Genomic DNA, 17,162 nt, shown 5'->3' with positions numbered 1-17,162 from the left:
CTGTTCTGTTTTCTCCGCCTACCTAAGGGTTGGCCTATGAAATGGGCCTAGGCAGTTTCTTTATTAATAAGAAATCATTCCCACATCAGAGTTCTTACTAGTTTTCAATATTTAAAATCTAGTTAAGTCTGTGGCTGGAGTTCCTCCATAAGCCCACTATAAATTTCTTTTTACCTGTATATAAACACCATGTTTGTTTGTTTTTTAACTGTATTTCTTTTATACTTTGGTCAAGAGTCATAGAATGTTACTACATGTCCGCAATTATTTTGTTACTGGGTTACTGAACTTCCATGCTGTATATTTTTTTTCTAGTAAAATTAGTGACAAAATTAGAATGACAGAGAGCTCTCCTCATATGGTTATGCTAGAAAAACTGGGCTTCTCAAGCTCTTGTTAGACTAGAGATCGTTGTTTGGATTTTAATTTTAAATCACTTATATAGTCTTATTTCATTCTTACTGTTGTTGGTCTTTGCTCATGTCCCCTTTCCCTTGCTGTATAATCTTGTCATATTTCTGCACCTGCCCGGCACCCCCAGAACAGCAGGGGGCATGCCCTTGTGTTCTCTGCAGTAGTCAGTGAGCCTCTTTCAAGAGGTGTTCATCAACTTACTTACTGTGAGCTGTTGTATAAATCCTTCCTTTTTTCTGTCAGTATTTTTTACACTTACTTAAATTTGTTCATAACTTTGTGATTGAAATAGGGAGTTTCCTCAACAGCTCTAATGCATTCTTTTACATTATAGCAATGAAATTATCTATTCGGGAACAGTTTTATGTCTGCTTTGGTTTTTCCTTTCATAGAACTGGAAAGCATCACTTGTTTCTTCAACATTTAGTCATCTCCTTGAGAGTTTACACTAAATTCCTATGTTATTTGCATCCTTTGTTTTTTTCTTTGATTTCTCACTTAGATATAACTGTTTAATGTATATTTTTCTTAGATACCCATAGAGTCAATTCTGTATGTACATACTTAGAATTTGGGTTTAGGAATCTTTTTTAAAAATAAAAGTCTAGCTTTTAAATTTAGGAAAGTTGTAACCAGAGTCACAAAGTATATAAGGTTGTCAGGAGTTTTGCAAAGGCCTTTTACTTCCTTTAGTTAGACAGAACTCTTTTTAAGTATGTGTTAATATGTGTCTATACTGTTCTGTTTGAAAGTGATGTGGACTGATTTTGTGAACTAGTACTTGTAGTTTTAGTGAAGCACAGGTCACTATAGCTATTGGTCTGTTGTTGTCACTCTTAAACCATCTCAGTGGCTCTGAACTTTTAGGTGTCTGGAAAGGTTCCCCCCTTCTTTCCCTGGGTAAATGAGATGAAACCACAGAGCATGCTTTTAGCATCTTCTCAACTCAGCTCTTAAGCTAATTACTGTCTTTGGGTGATGCTCCCCCTCTCCATTTGTCATCGGCTGCAGGTGAATGACCCTGGCTTAAAATGTACCTTTGCTATAGAAGGAGCACATTACATAACAAGAGAAGAATGAAGTGAGCATCACTTAGCTCCTGTTGGGCTTAAGAGAGGACTGTGTATTCTAAATTCTTTCATCTTGACAAAGCTATCAAAATTAGCTTGTATTTACTCGATAATCCCAATGTCGAAACTAATCAAACTGTTTTTAGACCTACGTGAAAAGCCAGGACAAACAGTTTGCAGCAGCCACTATTCAGACGATAGGCAGATGTGCAACCAGCATCACCGAAGTCACCGACACATGCCTCAATGGCCTGGTCTGTTTGCTATCCAACAGGGATGGTGAGTTCATGGTATCATTTTGTTTTCACATAATTTAAAATCGGATGTTCTTAGTACAGCCTGCAGCTGCAATCTTTTATGTGTTATCTTATCTTTTGGAGTTTCTCTATATGTCAGTAGTATAGTCACAATAAGAAGCAACTTTATTCTTGATTTGCATGTAAATTTACCTCAAAAAACAAATTAGATAATTAACAGTATTTGTTTTGTCCCCATACAGCAATTTATCTTACTCATTCACTAACCACTGCCGTATACCCTTTCTGCAAGTTTTCTGTGACTGTTTCTTACTGGCATAGAAGGCATGCATATTGGTTCTCCTGCAGAGGGTGCTAGAAGCAGGCAAATGACTTTATAACCTGAACAGTGGCTGGAACAAAACATGTGAGCAGTGACCCCTCAGCCTTTCAGTCTTCCAGAACTGAAAGTCACTCAACTTCCCCACTGAAGACAAATTAGACTTAGAAGCCATCATGGAGCACAGCTTCATGTGCGCCCAAATATTACTTAAGTATTCTCAGAAATGGGGTAGCAAAATTTGTCATCTAACTGTAAACTGCTCGTGTAGAAGTGCCAGTTCTCTGTGTGGCTATGGTTTGTGAATAAGATGAGAAAAACATCTTGTTAGAGAAAAACAAGTTAGCTTCTCACCAAGATTTCTATTATAATTGTACAGTGAATTAAAATGATTGTTTTCTCAGGGAATGTTTAAACTGTACAGTTTTTGAATTTATTGATTTTTATATGAAAAACTAAAATGAAGCAAACAGTAAAACAAAACTTATTCCTGAATAACTCTGATTTGTGTGTGTACACACGCACAAATAATCATATAGTTTTTCCTACAAACTTTTGATTGCTAGAACATTTTCCTATGTAGATATTAAAACTCAAATATATTCCACTAAACTAACAAGAAAAGAAATTTCTGCTAAGTTTACCTGTGCAGGAAGACAAGAAGGATGAGTGGTACATGCTGTCCGTGGCGTCTGATTCGCTCCATACAGGAGCATTTGCCTCTGTCTCTATGTCACAGTTTCAAGGATGGCTTTAGAAACAACATTCTATTTCCTGTATCTTTGATACTGACTTTCTGGGCATTGCATAAGGCTTGCTGGTGGTAGTTGTTTTAAGATATCCTTTATTTAAAAGCTATCAGAAATTAGAACACCAACCATCTTTTTAAATATAAAGCGTAGCACAAGTATCTGCCCATCTTTTCTTGGTCCTTTTTTTATGATGAGAAATGTTCATATTAATTTTAAGGTAATTATTTCTGCAACATACTGTTTAGTTTTTAAAGGTTTATTTTCTTTGATTTCAAAGAATCTTTTGAAGCAGACTTGAAGCTTGCCATAAAATAACCCATTATTGATGTGAAAGATTAATTTGAAAAACGGATTTCTTAAGGTTCTCTAGTATGAGAAATTCACATTTCAATTGACTTAGGATAATTTAATTGCCTGTGCTAGTTTATTTTAGGTAATATATTAACAGGATTTGTTTGTCTGAGTAACCTTGTTGGCACCTACTATCAACTGAAAGAATTAGATGGAAGGTTACTTTTCAATTTTGTTTAGTTTTTATAATTCAGTAAGCATTTAGTGAGAATTTGAATCTGTAGAGATATTTAATAAATGTTGAGTAGATTAATAAGATATTCATTTAGCTTATAAAAATCTTTGCCTTTATGGTCCTCGCAGTCTGATAGAAGGAAGCAGTAACATAAAATAAATATGTTATAGTTTCCCCCATCTACTTCTTTTACTTGCTTGCTCGCTATTTGTATGTATGTAGAAGTCGACTGCCTACTTGGGTGTCAGTGCTCCCCTGAGTAATCGAAGCATACCTGTTCTCCAGATTCCGTACCTGTAACACGGGGGAGCAGCAGACTGTACTCAGGTGTGCTATGGTTACATTTTGGTGAGGACAGGGGGATCGATTGAAGAGGCCGAGAACACAAATAGTGTTTGCTTATAATTATAGAACTATTCTGAGAGTTCAAAGGGCACTTTAGGCACTTAAATCATGGACAGAATCATGGAATTCTACTCTGCTTCCTTATTCATCTTTAGAATGATACATTACAGAACAAAAATGAAATGTAATATTTTTGCAAATTAAAGTCTTAATATTGTGCTTTTCTTGTGGAGTTACACTGGCGCTGAAGTCTGTGCACATAGTCTTTGTTTCCCTGAGGGAGTGAGAAGACAGACAATGAATCCCAAAATCACCGGATACTAGGAAGTGAGATTCTTACTTTATGTGGAACCAGGAACTGAGTTAAGGGTGGAGAGATAGATTCTTTGAATGGTAGTGTAATCTGGGGCCCTAGGGAAAATCTGATGATTATGGAAGCAGCAGTCAAAGATGTGAATGGACCAAGTGGGGCAGGGCAGCTCCTCGGAGTGATGAGAAATACAAGAAGTAGACCCTCAGATCCCGCAGAGCCCAGTTATCACCTTCCAGAAGGACTCATAAGACCATGCTTGCCTTCTGATCAGGAACTATATAGGATAAAATGGCATTGCTTTAAGCTGTGTTTGTAGTAGTCTTTGACAGCAGTAAGTGGAGGGTAATTTAGCTCTAGAAGATAAATGGTTCTGAGTATACATTTCAGCATAGTCAATTCTGTCTCAGCATGGGTATATGATTATATTATTAATGTCTTTTCCTAGTTTTAGCAAGTTTTGTAATACATATATTTTTAAATAGTGGATTCTTTAAGACCTTATGTAGTATATTTTCTTTGCATATTATTTTTACCTAAATATATTTTTCCTTGTAGACTCTGAGGTGATCTGACAAATTATTTGTATAATCCAAAGATAATTACCTTGAATTATTTTTGTTTCCTCTTAGCACAGTAGTGGTCTTATATGTAAGTAGCATTTGCTTGTAGTTATAAAATATTCTAAGCGTTCAAAGAGTACTTTAAGTGCTTATCTTCAATTATGGACAAAACCATATAATTCTAATCTGCTTCTTTATTTAAAATGATATGTTGCAGGACAAAAATGAAACGTAATATTTTTGTTTTTTTTTTTTTTTTTTTCGAGACAGGGTTTCTCTGTGGTTTTGGAGCCTGTCCTGGAACTCTCTTTGTAGACCAGGCTGGCCTCGAACTCACAGATATCCACCTGCCTCTGCCTCCCGAGTGCTGGGATTAAAGGCGTGCGCCACCACCGCCCGGCGAAACGTAATATTTTTGTAAACTAAAACCTTAATATTAAATATTAGTTACCTAATTTTATTAACTTAGAAAAAGATTTGGCTTGAATTATGTATACTTACTCATGAAAAGTATAATACATTTCATATATTCATAATATATTTGTAACATATACTTAACGGGTAATCTATTTCAATAAAAAATGTAACAGTACAAATTGTGGTAGTTTGTATAATATTAAACCTTTGAAGTACATGCCAGGGGATTGTCTAACACCCATGAATCTCTTCTTGAATCAAAATTCTGCATAAAGACAGCAGATACTTATTATTTTCGACATTTGTGACACTAATAATAGTTCAGTGAGTACTTGCCATACAAGTGGGAGGACCTGAGTGCAGATCCCAGCACCCATAAAAACAAGGCAAGGAGACATGTGTCTGTTGCTCAGTGTGGGAAGGCTGAAAGCATCCCTGAGACTTGCTGGCCAGACAATGTTATTGTTGTTGGATCAGTGAGAGACCCTATCAAAAATGTGGAAAATGACCAAGAAAGGCATCCAGTCTTGGCTTCTGGCCTCTGCAAGCATGAATAAATGGATGCATGTGTCTACAACACAGCTATAAACACAGTCCTACATGAACCCATGCATGCACACAAAATAGTAGCTCATGTAAGACTTCCTCCGAAAGGTCAGATATGCAGATACTATGCTGCTGTGTGTCTCTCTGGTGCCACCACAAAGGTGACTAGACTACTGGTTAGCTTCTTTGTGGAAACCCATATCCAAACCCCAACTTGTGATTTGCTTCTTAGTCACTTATAGGATCATTATTTGTAAAGTCCTTGAAGGAACAGGCTGTGGTGCTTGGAAGAGGTAGTTAAAGGGGATTTGCTGAAGACACTATTCACAAGGGCAGGAATAAGGCAAAGGCTAAGATACAGTCTAATACCTGTTGGCAAAGGACTATGAGAAGCCAGCCACAAAGCAGTCTGGGCGATGCATCTGAGCAGCCTCTGAGGTGCTACGTTGGGTAGATAGATAGCATGGATTTACGTCTTCTTGCTGATAAGGGACATTATTATTTCTAGGGTCTTCAAAAGACAGCACTGGGAAATACATGTTATACCCTTCACAGATTCACACATGACACATAAACTCAGACATACACATTTGCTTATTTAATATCTTTCTCTGTGCACTTAAATCCCACAAAGATTGCACCATCTAACAGCCCATGTGTAAGCAATCAGTTCATGGTCATACTCATTTTGACACTGAAGTGGATGCTGTTTCTATGGTGATTCCATTCCTTCTCCTCCTAAACCTTACTGTTTCCAGATGCATCACTTTGGCAGGGCTTGGTGTGGTTGTCCCGTGTCCCTCTTCTGTTCAGTATAGAATATGATAAAATGCTTAGATAGTAGATGTTTGATTATATCGAAGCTCTGGCTGAAAGACTGTTCACTGTGGAGCATAGTGTAAGTGTTACAGAGGCCAGAGTTTGAAGTGAATTCTGCATAAGATAGTTCAGCAAACACTGAAAAGTGTGCTTCAGATTATAGTTTTCATGTATTTAAAGCACTGAGAATCTTTTGCTGATTGGAATTTTCATTTTACCAGGCCAATTGCAAGTGAATTGATTATACATATTTAATATGACAATTTTTGTGTCTTTTAGAAATAGTTGTTGCTGAAAGTGTGGTTGTTATAAAGAAACTGTTACAAATGCAGCCTGCACAGCATGGTGAAATTATTAAGCACATGGCCAAACTCCTGGACAGCATCACTGTGAGTATCCCTAAGTTCTGCCAAACCCACTCGGTCTTCTTGTCTTAAATGGCTATCTCAAAGTGTAATGGTTAAGAAAGCTGTGACGTCTGGGTTTAAATTTTGTCTTTAAGATTTGATTCTTGCCAGGTGGTGGTGGTGCACACCTTTAATTCCAGCACTCTGCAAGCAGAAGCAGGCTGATCTCTGTGAGTTCGAGGCCAGCCTGGTCTACAGAGTGAGTTTCAGAACAGCCAGGGCTGTTACACAGAGAAACCCTGTCCCGAAAAATACAACAAACAAAAAAGTTTTGGTTATTTTTAAGAGAGGATTATAGACCTGAAGGAGGAAAGAAAAGAATGAGCCCAACAGTGTTGGGTTGGAATTGGACAGTACAGTTTGAGGAACTTAAGTACAAATAGATAGATATTAAATAATATATGTGTGTGCCTGAATTTATGTGTCACATGTGAATTTGTGATGTGTATAACAACATGTATTTCTAGTGCTGTCTTTTAAGAAACCCTAGAAGAAATAGTGTCCCTTACCAGGAAGCACATTGTGTGCAGTGATCTGTTATTACTGAGATGTTCTTTCATGCTGTACAGCTTCAGTTTTAAAGTGTATTATTCAGTAGGGTTTGGTATACACATGAAGGTGTGCAAATATTTTCATTACCCTTGAGTAAGAATCCCATACTTAAAGACCGAACCTCCCTTCACTCTCTCCCCCTCAGCACCACTAATTTACTTTTTGTTTCTATGGTTTCTTTTTTCTTCATATTTTGTATAAGCAGATTCACATAGTATGTGACCTTATTTTAGGCTTCTTTCACTTAGCATATTTTCAAATTTATACTTTTTTTAAAAAAATAGTTTTTACGTTTTTGGTTTTTTTGTTTGTTTTTGTTTTTATTTGGAGTGGACATACATGTTCAGCATCTGTGTGGGGGTCAGAAGACAGTTTGCAGGATCGGTTTTCTTCTCCCACCACGTGGGTTCTGGAGATTGAGCCCCAGTCCTCAGGCTTGGCAGGGAGTGCTTCTGTTGAGCTCTAGACAGCCCCAGTATAGGTCTTTACGTTCCATTCTTTCCTCAAGGAAGCTGGTTTTCTTAGAGAAATGACTAGTTTCAGAGCTAGTATATAAGGTAATAAAATGGGGTGTAAATTTAGACCGTCGTGTTGAGACAAAAGGAAGAAATGTGGAACTGTATTTATAGAATGATAGGGCCATATGTAAAGACTACAAGTGATGAATAACAACAACAGCACAACCAAAGAGCCCAGCTTGAGCGGGAGGAGCTTGCATGGACTGTGAAAGGAGATTATTAGTGGATGTGTGGCAGTCTCCTTCTTCCCTGGGATGAATGCATAATGAAGAAAGCATTGAGCAAACAGCTAACGAATCTAGAAGGAATGATAGGACTAGAATTACCCTGTCTGCTGACATTGAGATACTGATTCACTGGAGGATTCTAAGATACACTGCCAACTCCTTGGGAAAACTTAAGAAGTATCAGACTGTTTGCATAGCCTCAAAGTGTGTCCCCACAGATTACTTACAAATTTCAAAGGCTGAAATCAAGACTTACTGTGATGTTCTGGCCAACAGTATTTTAATCACATGAGCAAGGAGAACATGCCATCATATAGGTGTCTTTTGAGATGATACATGAAGCATGATGACTGGAAACATAATTAGGGAGTGTAAAACATACTCATGCTTGGGCTATTTTGTAATGTGACTGGCCCTGCTCCCCAGATGTCAGTTACCAAGGAAAACACAGACAGTGCTTAGTGCTGTGACATTCACTTTCATCCCAACACTCAGGAGTCATAGGCAGGTGTACCTCTGCTAGTTCAAGGCCAGCCTGGTCTACACAGTGAGCTTCAGGCCAGACAGGGTTAATTTGGGTGTCCACCATAGAGGATATCTACATTGACTGGGACATGAGATAGGTCCTAGTAAGAACCATGGCTGTGCCAGGCAATGGTGATGCACACTTTTAGTTATAGCACTTGGGAGGGAGAGGCAGATAGATCTCTGAGCTTAAGGCCAGCCTGGTTTACAAAAAGTTTCAGGACAGCTAAGGCTGTTACACAGAGAAACTCTGTCTTGAACCCTCCCTCCACCCCAGAAAAGAACCATGGCTATAATAACTAATGGGTGTGCACAGAGAACCCAGTACTCATGTTGGTTGGTTCACAACTTCCTGTAACTTCAGCTCCAGGGGTCTGACACCCTGTTCTGACCTTTATGTGTACCTGTGTGTGTGACATATACAAACACACACATACACACTCTCTATAATAATAATAATAATAATAATAATAATAATAATAATAATAATAATAATAAATAAATCTTAAGGAGACCAAAATTGAAGAGCATGGATTTGTCCATAGGGCATACGGAAAGGGGAAGTGGAGCAGTACGGTTGCGCGACATGCTATGGTGCTTGCTGCCGTGATGACCTGAGTTGAGTCCCTAAGACCACAGTGTGGGAGGAGAGAACTGTCCTCCGTCCTCTCCACATGTTCGCTATAGCAGCCTCCCCACTCCTCTCTTGCCAAGTAAATAAAAGAAAAAATAGTAAAGGAACAAAATGAAACAACATAAGAAGCTAAGAAGAGGAATCAAAGTTAAAAGATATTCTGATTTGCAAAATTCCAAAAACATTCAGTTCAATAAAGACATGTTTGATCTGGGCTTCTAAAACATCACTGAAGCAGAGCCCCCTTTCTGATAAGGCGGAGAGGAAGCCAGCTCTGAAGCATGGGTTATTCCTGAAGTATTAGAAGAGGGCGGTCACACAGCTCTGCTGTGCAAACTTGGACTTTAAGGAATGAAGCTGATGATGAGGGGTCGCTGTTGATGAGCCATGGCAGGAGAGGAAACTGACCCGCTTCAAAAAGACAGTTGTTTTGCAGAAGGCTAAACATGGTCGGGGAGAAACATCAGAATGTGACAAGGGATGAAGCAGATAGGAGCCTGAGTAAGAGAGATTTTCATAAGAACAGCAGGCACGAGGGCTTGGAAGCGCTGCAGACTAAAGTCTGCCGGAGAAGCATAGCCCACAATGGTACCCGCTCCTGATTCTGTCCTTTGAAATCTGGAGTGATGTGTAAGCTCAGCAATTTCAAGAGAAGCCAACCTGACCCATGAAAGGGTTCCCAGTATTGAACATCCTCGCTGAGGGTCTAAAACACCGGCTAGAGCGGCATTTTAGGCAAAATATCTCCCTGGGAGGAGGGATAATAGAGCTGAAAACCAGACCATCCAATGAGGCATAGTGTGTGGGACCAAACAAGAAGGAGCCCGTACCCTCCCTGAAAAGTCTGACTCTCGTGGAAACAGAAAGAGGTAGGAAGACATTGTGTGATGTGTTAGCAGAACGGGACAGAGTTGCATATTCTTCATTGGAGCAAATGATGCCCACTCCACCATGATATGTGGTCTATGATGGGTGAGGGACCACCCCTTTTCATATCCCTGTCTCCCTTTGGCTCTTCCCAGTGCTCTAATGGGAATTGGAGATTTAGGTTCACACTTACAGTCCTGGCACTGATGATCTGTGACTTTGGGCAACGCTTTGCCCCTGCTGTTGCTCCAGTGTCCTTATATTTCCAGTGGAGTTAGTGTTGGAGCTGCAGTGTGCTGCTGTTGTGGACATCTAACTGAGAAATTAGCTAGTTTTCAGAGACACCGTGACGGATTGTAGGAAGGGACTCCTGGATGTTAGGTGTGCAGATTTTAAAAGGAGAGAATATTGATAGATTTTTGTCATATAAAGACTGATTCCATTGGTTATTTAGGGGATAGCATAGTTGAAACTATGAAGATTAATGTTTATATTATTTTGCTTTTTGAGCTCATCCAGATGAGAGAGTTAATGGCTGTGGCAGTCGTCTTGTGTGTTCTGGTTGTGACCACATCGTCCTTTGGTGCGCTCTTCGTTTGTAATGAGTACGACTTTTGCAGGAAGGTTGCTCCAGAATAGCACACCTGAGGACTGCTGTAGTGGGTTTTGCGTAGTGTTTCCACGACAGGTGTCATGAAAGAACACTTAGGAGGCTATTCTGGACGGACAGCTGAGTAATTCTAAAGTGGCACATGATGCCTCACTGGACGCTGCTGTTTACCAAGCCCCCTCTCACTGCATCCTGACACTTGCTAGTCTGATCTACGTTTTCATGTATACTGAGTCCAGATACATTCTGTTGGGCTCTGATCTAAGTTTTCATGTATACTGAGTCCAGATACATTCTGTTGGGCTCTGATCTGCTGTGAGTCAGTGTGCATCGTGTTGATGTCTCCTGATTCTGCCTTTGACAAATTTAAATAAATAAAACTGATGATTTTGCAGGATTTACTTTAGACTGTTGACCGGTGCAGTGGGCTGTTGTTGAAACACAATAGCTTTTAAATTGAACTGCTTACAGAGCGATCTGTAAAATCTTTCTAGATGTCACTATAACCACGGTGGTGGGGAGGAATCATCATTTGTTTTTTGCAGGCAAGTTAATGGGTTAAAATGGCAGTGGCAACTACGTTCTCTTAGAAGGCTTGAAAAGTGCACTTAACCACTTTCTCAGGGCATTTAGAGTAAAGAATCACGCACAGCCATTTACAGTCCAGTTTGTCTTTGAGAATATTGAAAAGCAGAGGGTCATAAAAAGAGTATTATCCTATGTTTGAGTGCGTGTGTGCATGTGCGTGTGTTGTATTATTAGTTGAGTTTTAATTAACTGTTCCAATTTACTATGTGGTTGAAAAAACTGGGGAACAAAGGTAACTTTTTTTTTTTTTATTTGTAGTTTTAGTTGTGAGAGAAAAGGAAGGACTGAATTGGAAGATACTAGTTCTTTGACTCTAGCCAGATGCACAAAACAATGGCCTTACAAGTTTCTTAAGGCCTTATTGTTTGATCTTAGTTTTTTTTAAGACAGTCTCATGTAGCCCAGACTGGCTGGAATACCTCCCTATTTGCTGCCTAGTGGGTGTTAGGACTCTAGGCCTGTGTTTCCCTGCCTATCTTCTGAAATTTTAATAAAATAGCATTATCAAAAGTTTGATATATTTTTATTATTTCATATTATAAAGAAGCTTCTACATTTTAAAAATGTGTGCTTAGGAATTTTATTAGCTCAATTCTGGGAAATTTCAAATGTTATTCCTCTTATTCCATCACCATCTTGAATTTTTCCATTGTTAGTATTGATTTATTAATTTTTAGTTCTTTCAAATATGATAAATGCTTATAGTGTTAAAATGCTGTTATTTTAATCTTAATATACACATGAGTCTGAAATGTTTTAACACCTTCCTTTTGTGATTGTTTTTTAAAGTCAAATAGAATAAGTTTGTTGTCAGAAGAAAAATAATTAAAATTTCACAATAGATTGTGTTGTGTTGTAGAACTCTGATTTCTAGAGTTGCAATATAAAGTAAAATATTTAAGAAAATAAATCTAGCATAACTGAACTCTGAGTTGCCTATGTATTCTCATTTAGAAGTACCTCTCATTATGGAAGGCCACTTGAATTGCTCTGTGCTGGAAACTTAATGCACCACTCAATTACTATTCTTTAGCCCAATTTAAAATAATAGATTGGGAGTAAGGTCTTAATGCAGTGTAACCTTTGGAACATTAGAAATAACCTCTTTCTTTCCAGAAATGAGTGTACAGTAAGGGTATTAGTTTTATCACACTGCATGAATAGATTTGACGTAGCCCTTAAGCCCTTTTACATTGCATAAGTAGACTGATTTCCTTTCTAAGTTCTTTTTAAGCATGAGTTAAAGAGTTGATGCTGTTACAATGTTAGGAAATGTAGACTTCTTATTTCCAAACATTCTTAATGACCTCTGATTCTGTTGACTCAGTTTAGATATGTTAATATTTTATATTATTGCGATCATTAGTATGCAACAAATAATTAAAGAGTTTAGCTTAACCAAATGTAATTTGATTACGTTTTGCTTTCTTCCTTTGAAGTCAAAGCGTGAACATCTGTGTGACTGTGTGGAAGCAGTAGAACTTAGAGGCATTGCAAAGGGACTCAGGAAAGGCCTGCCGTTGTTTTAGTTGGGCTGCCACTTACGGTAGCCATGAGATTTCTCACTTAGAATAAAAAGCATATTTTCTATGCTAGGTGAAAATGTTCACAGGAACTAATTTACATGCCCTCTCAAATTCCTTTTGGAATAGGGGAGGGTACAAATAAGCAAATAGTAATAAAACTAATTTGCATACTCTAAAATGTTGGTCTTAATGGTTCTGATGGAAGGCTTCCAATTTGTAGCAAGGCAGTGATTTTTAGGAAAACAAATTATATTGAAGTGTACTTTATTTTTAAAATTATAATACTAAAGTGCCGTACAGCCCGCTCCTGCCACAGCAACATGAAACAGTGACAGGAGCAAGCTGGACTCTAAATGGACCTAGATTCTAGACAAGTAGTTCTTAACTTTACTAATTTTTCCCTAGGGTATTTCTTTGAAACCCGCTTTTAAATTTTTATTTATATAATGTGTAGGGGTGTTTGCTTACATGTGTGTCTGTGCACCTAATGTGTGCTTGGTGCCTGTGGGGGCCAGAAGTAGACATCGAATCCCCTGGGACTGGAGTTACAGATGGTTGTGAGCTGTCATGTGGGTGCTGGGACTCAAACCCTGTGTAAGGGCAGCCGGTGCGGTTAACCACTTGAGCCAGCTCCAGTCCTGAAATCAGCTCTAATGAGATTTCCTTTGTGTCTGTACTTGATAGTTCAAGCAAACCTTAAAAGTGTCGAGCGCTCTTAGATACATATATCCAGTGAGTGAATAAATGGGGTCCTTACAGTTCTCGGCCTTGTTTGTGCTGATGTTGAGGAGTGTGTGATTATCCCGTTTCTAATCATTTCATCTGCTTCTTATGTTAGGTTCCTGTGGCTAGAGCAAGCATTCTTTGGCTAATTGGAGAGAACTGTGAGCGAGTTCCTAAAATTGCCCCTGATGTTCTGAGGAAAACGGCTAAAAGTTTCACCAATGAAGATGATCTGGTGAAGTTGCAGATTTTAAATCTTGGAGCAAAATTGTATTTAACCAATTCCAAACAGGTAAGACGCTGATCCTCTTAATCCTGACAAGTGCTATCTTTACTCTTACCAAGGCCCTGAAGCCTCTCTACAAGTTACCCCATGCACTTGGTAGTACTGGACCCTGTTTGTCGTAGGTCCTAAGGTGGATGGTGGGAGTGCCCACAAGTAATTCTGATCTAGCAGTGGAGAAAGCAGACTTAAGAGGTGTGATACAGGCGTTGAGATACAGTCATGGTGAGGGAGTTCAGGAGGTCTGGTGTGGAAGAAGAGGTCAGAAATGTTCATGAAGGACAGATGCTTGAGAAGGGCCTGGTGGATGTCAGTGTACAGTGTACAGAACAAGAGAGGGAGAGGACAGGGCAGAGCTGTGAAACTCCTTGTAGAATTTAGGAGATCTGTAGAGATGCATTTATTAAAGTGCATACTACAATCTGAATTAGTGTTCCCTTAAATTAATAAGTTGACCTCAGTCACTAATGTGATGGTTTAAGGACTTGAGTTCTTTAACAGTTTTAGTTCAAGAGGGTGGAGTCCTTCTATATTGCATCTAGTGGCTCATATGTAAGTTGTTTATTATTATTTTGCCATTATGACTATTATGAACATTATCATCATTATTATTATTAAGTCCTTTTTCTTTATAGTGGCAAATAACCAGTATCTGAATGGAGTACTCTCATTTGGAAGTTTTAGAGTGTGTTCAGAGTTTTTTCACTCAGTGAATTTGAAGCCCACTCTGGTTGCCCTCATGTTTTTCTTTGAGCTAAATCTTTTTTGTGACAGTTTTGGAACACAGTTTCTGTAGTATATATACTATTGGAGATTTCAGAGTGATTCTTCCAGATAATTACAGATGAAAATACAATGCTTTTTAAAAGTATTTACTATTTCATATTTGAAATGATGTAAAAATAGATGGCGTGTCCTGTGGAATTGTTTCCTATTTCCAGCATCTCTTACTTGTTTAAAAAGGGATGTTGGGGGGGGGGGTGGCTGGAGAGATGGCTCAGTGGTTAAGAGCATTGCCTGCCCTTCCAAAGGTTCTGAGTTCAATTCCCAGCAACCACATGGTGGCTCACAACCATCTGTAATGAGGTCTGGTGCCCTCTTCTGGCCTGCAGACACACACACAGACAGAATATTGTATATGTAATAAATAAATAAATATTTTTTAAAAAAGGGGATGTTGGGGAAATTACTGGTGAAAATTAGCACTAACAAATGGTTTTATGCACCACTAGTTGGATAGTACTTTTTAGTTATGTGGTTCATAACCCAGTCGACATTAGGTAGAGACTGATGTGATTGCTTTGACTGAAATGTAGAAATTCTTTTACGTGTATTTATTTTAGCCATTTTAAAACCGAATATGTAAGAGCAGACCAATGCTTTGAGCTAGTTTTACACAAAGCCCCAGTTCTTGTCTGTAAACCTGATCTTGGTGACTCACTGCACCTCTCCAGAACTTGCACTGAATTACGGGCTTCTAGAGAATGTCTGTCGGTTTTTATAAGGTATAATACATTGTATTTATCTGTATGCATAAAGAATAGTTGAATAATAAATTTTGCTTCTTCAAAATGTCTATTCTTGCTGCAAGGGAAATGCCCCAGTCAGTAAAGTTCTTGCTGTACAAGGCTGAGGACCTGGGAGTTTTATCTCCAAAGATAAAGATAAAAGTAAAAAGACTGGGTGTGGCACTCCTTGCTTGCTATCCCAGCACTGGGCTTGCTGTTCCTCCAGCCTAATTGGTAAGTTCAAGGTCAGTTAGAGACCCCACAAAAAGACGAGGTGTGTGATTGCTCTGTGGGGCCAAGTCTTCACCAAGGTTGACAGTCTGTATTTGAACCCTGAGACCCAGGTGCTGGGAAGAGAGAACCAGTTCCTGCTAGTTGCTTTCTAACCTCCCATCATTATCGTGGCCAACAGGCGCTTTCACTCCCTCTTTCCCTGCCCCCTCTTCCCTTTTCTCTGAATGAAAAAACAAACAATACAAATGATACAAAGTTTATGAGAACACGTAGAAATAAAGTACATGCTTGCCACTACACACATGTATACACACATACATACATGCAGAGAAAAAAAAGTCTTTTCCTGACCAAAAGAGAGTCAAAATAAGTTTAACATCCTGCTTTAAGTAGGCAAAATAAACTCTAATTAGCATGGCCTTCCTGGAGATAACAGTTACAAGTAAGAAACTAGAAAGAGAACAAAAGCACAGCTTCCTCGCCACTCAGTGAAGAAACAATGCAAGAAGATGCTGCAGCCCGGCAGACCTGGACCTGCAGGAGCAGGGCTCAGAGTGATAGCCACAGGTTTACTGTGTGCCTAATGATAGGCTCCAGCTGGCACTGCACATGGTAACTGTTATTCTTTTTTAAAAATGCTGCAAGATCCCCAGCGGCAGTAGGCAGCAGAAATGCTGTAGGTCCCAAATGGTGGCGGCAGGCCATGTGGTGGCAGGCAGCGGGCTCTGGGAGCAGCCAGTCCCAGGAAGAAATGGCTGCCGGTCCCAGAGCAGCGGCCTGAGCGGTGGCAGCGGGCCATGTGGCAGCAGACAGCGGGCCCTGGGAGCAGCCAGTCCCAGGCAGAGACAGCTGCTGGTCCCAGAGCAGTGGTGGCGGGCCATGTGGCAGCAGGCAGTGGGCCCCAGGCAGAGACGGCTGCTGGTCCCAGAGCAATGGCTGGTTCCAGGCAGGGAGAGACATGGCGGGCAGAAGACAGAAACATGGATAGACACGACATGCAGGGTGAGGTTGAATGTTTATTCAGGGGGTTATGGAGGGGGAAGGGTAAAGGGGGGACAGAGAGAGAGGGAGAGAGAGAGAGAGAGAGGAGAGAGAGACAAGAGGAGAAAGAGACAGAGAATGGGGGGAAGCAGAGAAGTGGGGAGGCAGAAGCGAAGCTGCCTCTCCGAGAGGAAATTGGAAAAGAGAACGAGCTCAGGCCGGAAGCTGAAGATCAGCCTGCCACAGCGGATGGGGATGGGAATGAGTGTGGCTTGTCTCTTAAAGGGACCAAAACCCTAACATTCCCAGGTCTTCCTTATAATAAAAAGCATGCAGGTCAAGGAAGCGGAAAAGGAAGGGCCCAAGATGGCAGCGGGCAGGTCAGAGGTAATGGGAGTGGGCGTGGCTTGTCCCTTAAAGCGACAGGAAAGCACAACAGTAACTATGGTAACTGCGTTCTAAAAGGAAAGGAGAGGGCAGCATGCAGTCAGCTGCAGGCACGACCGAATGAAGAATTCTGGAGTGCTGAGAGTAGAAGAGCCTGTGAGCATGAATAATCTACCCTGGCCTGTGTGACTCCTGACACAGACATGTGCGTGGTGCATTCAGAGTTGCACCCTAAGAATGAAAGACCTAGCCTG

General features: G+C 39.8%; 1 protein-coding gene across 2 annotated transcripts in view; it reads left to right on the top strand.

Annotated features, from left to right (window-relative positions):
- Ap3b1 (adaptor related protein complex 3 subunit beta 1) overlaps positions 1-17,162 on the top strand; it is a 201,626-nt gene that overhangs the window by 91,349 nt on the left and 93,115 nt on the right. For both annotated transcript variants that reach the window (XM_005356483.2, XM_026783761.1), the window contains exons 13-15: positions 1,631-1,763; positions 6,618-6,727; positions 13,631-13,807. In XM_005356483.2, coding sequence (XP_005356540.1) covers positions 1,631-1,763; positions 6,618-6,727; positions 13,631-13,807 — 420 coding nt within the window. The remainder of the gene's footprint in view (positions 1-1,630; positions 1,764-6,617; positions 6,728-13,630; positions 13,808-17,162) is intronic.

Source organism: Microtus ochrogaster, chromosome 19 (assembly GCF_000317375.1).
Source record: "Microtus ochrogaster isolate Prairie Vole_2 chromosome 19, MicOch1.0, whole genome shotgun sequence".
In the NCBI taxonomy this organism is placed as follows: domain Eukaryota; kingdom Metazoa; phylum Chordata; class Mammalia; order Rodentia; family Cricetidae; genus Microtus; species Microtus ochrogaster.
Note: the sequence above shows the minus strand (reverse complement) of the source record. Positions and strands in the feature narration are given on the sequence as shown.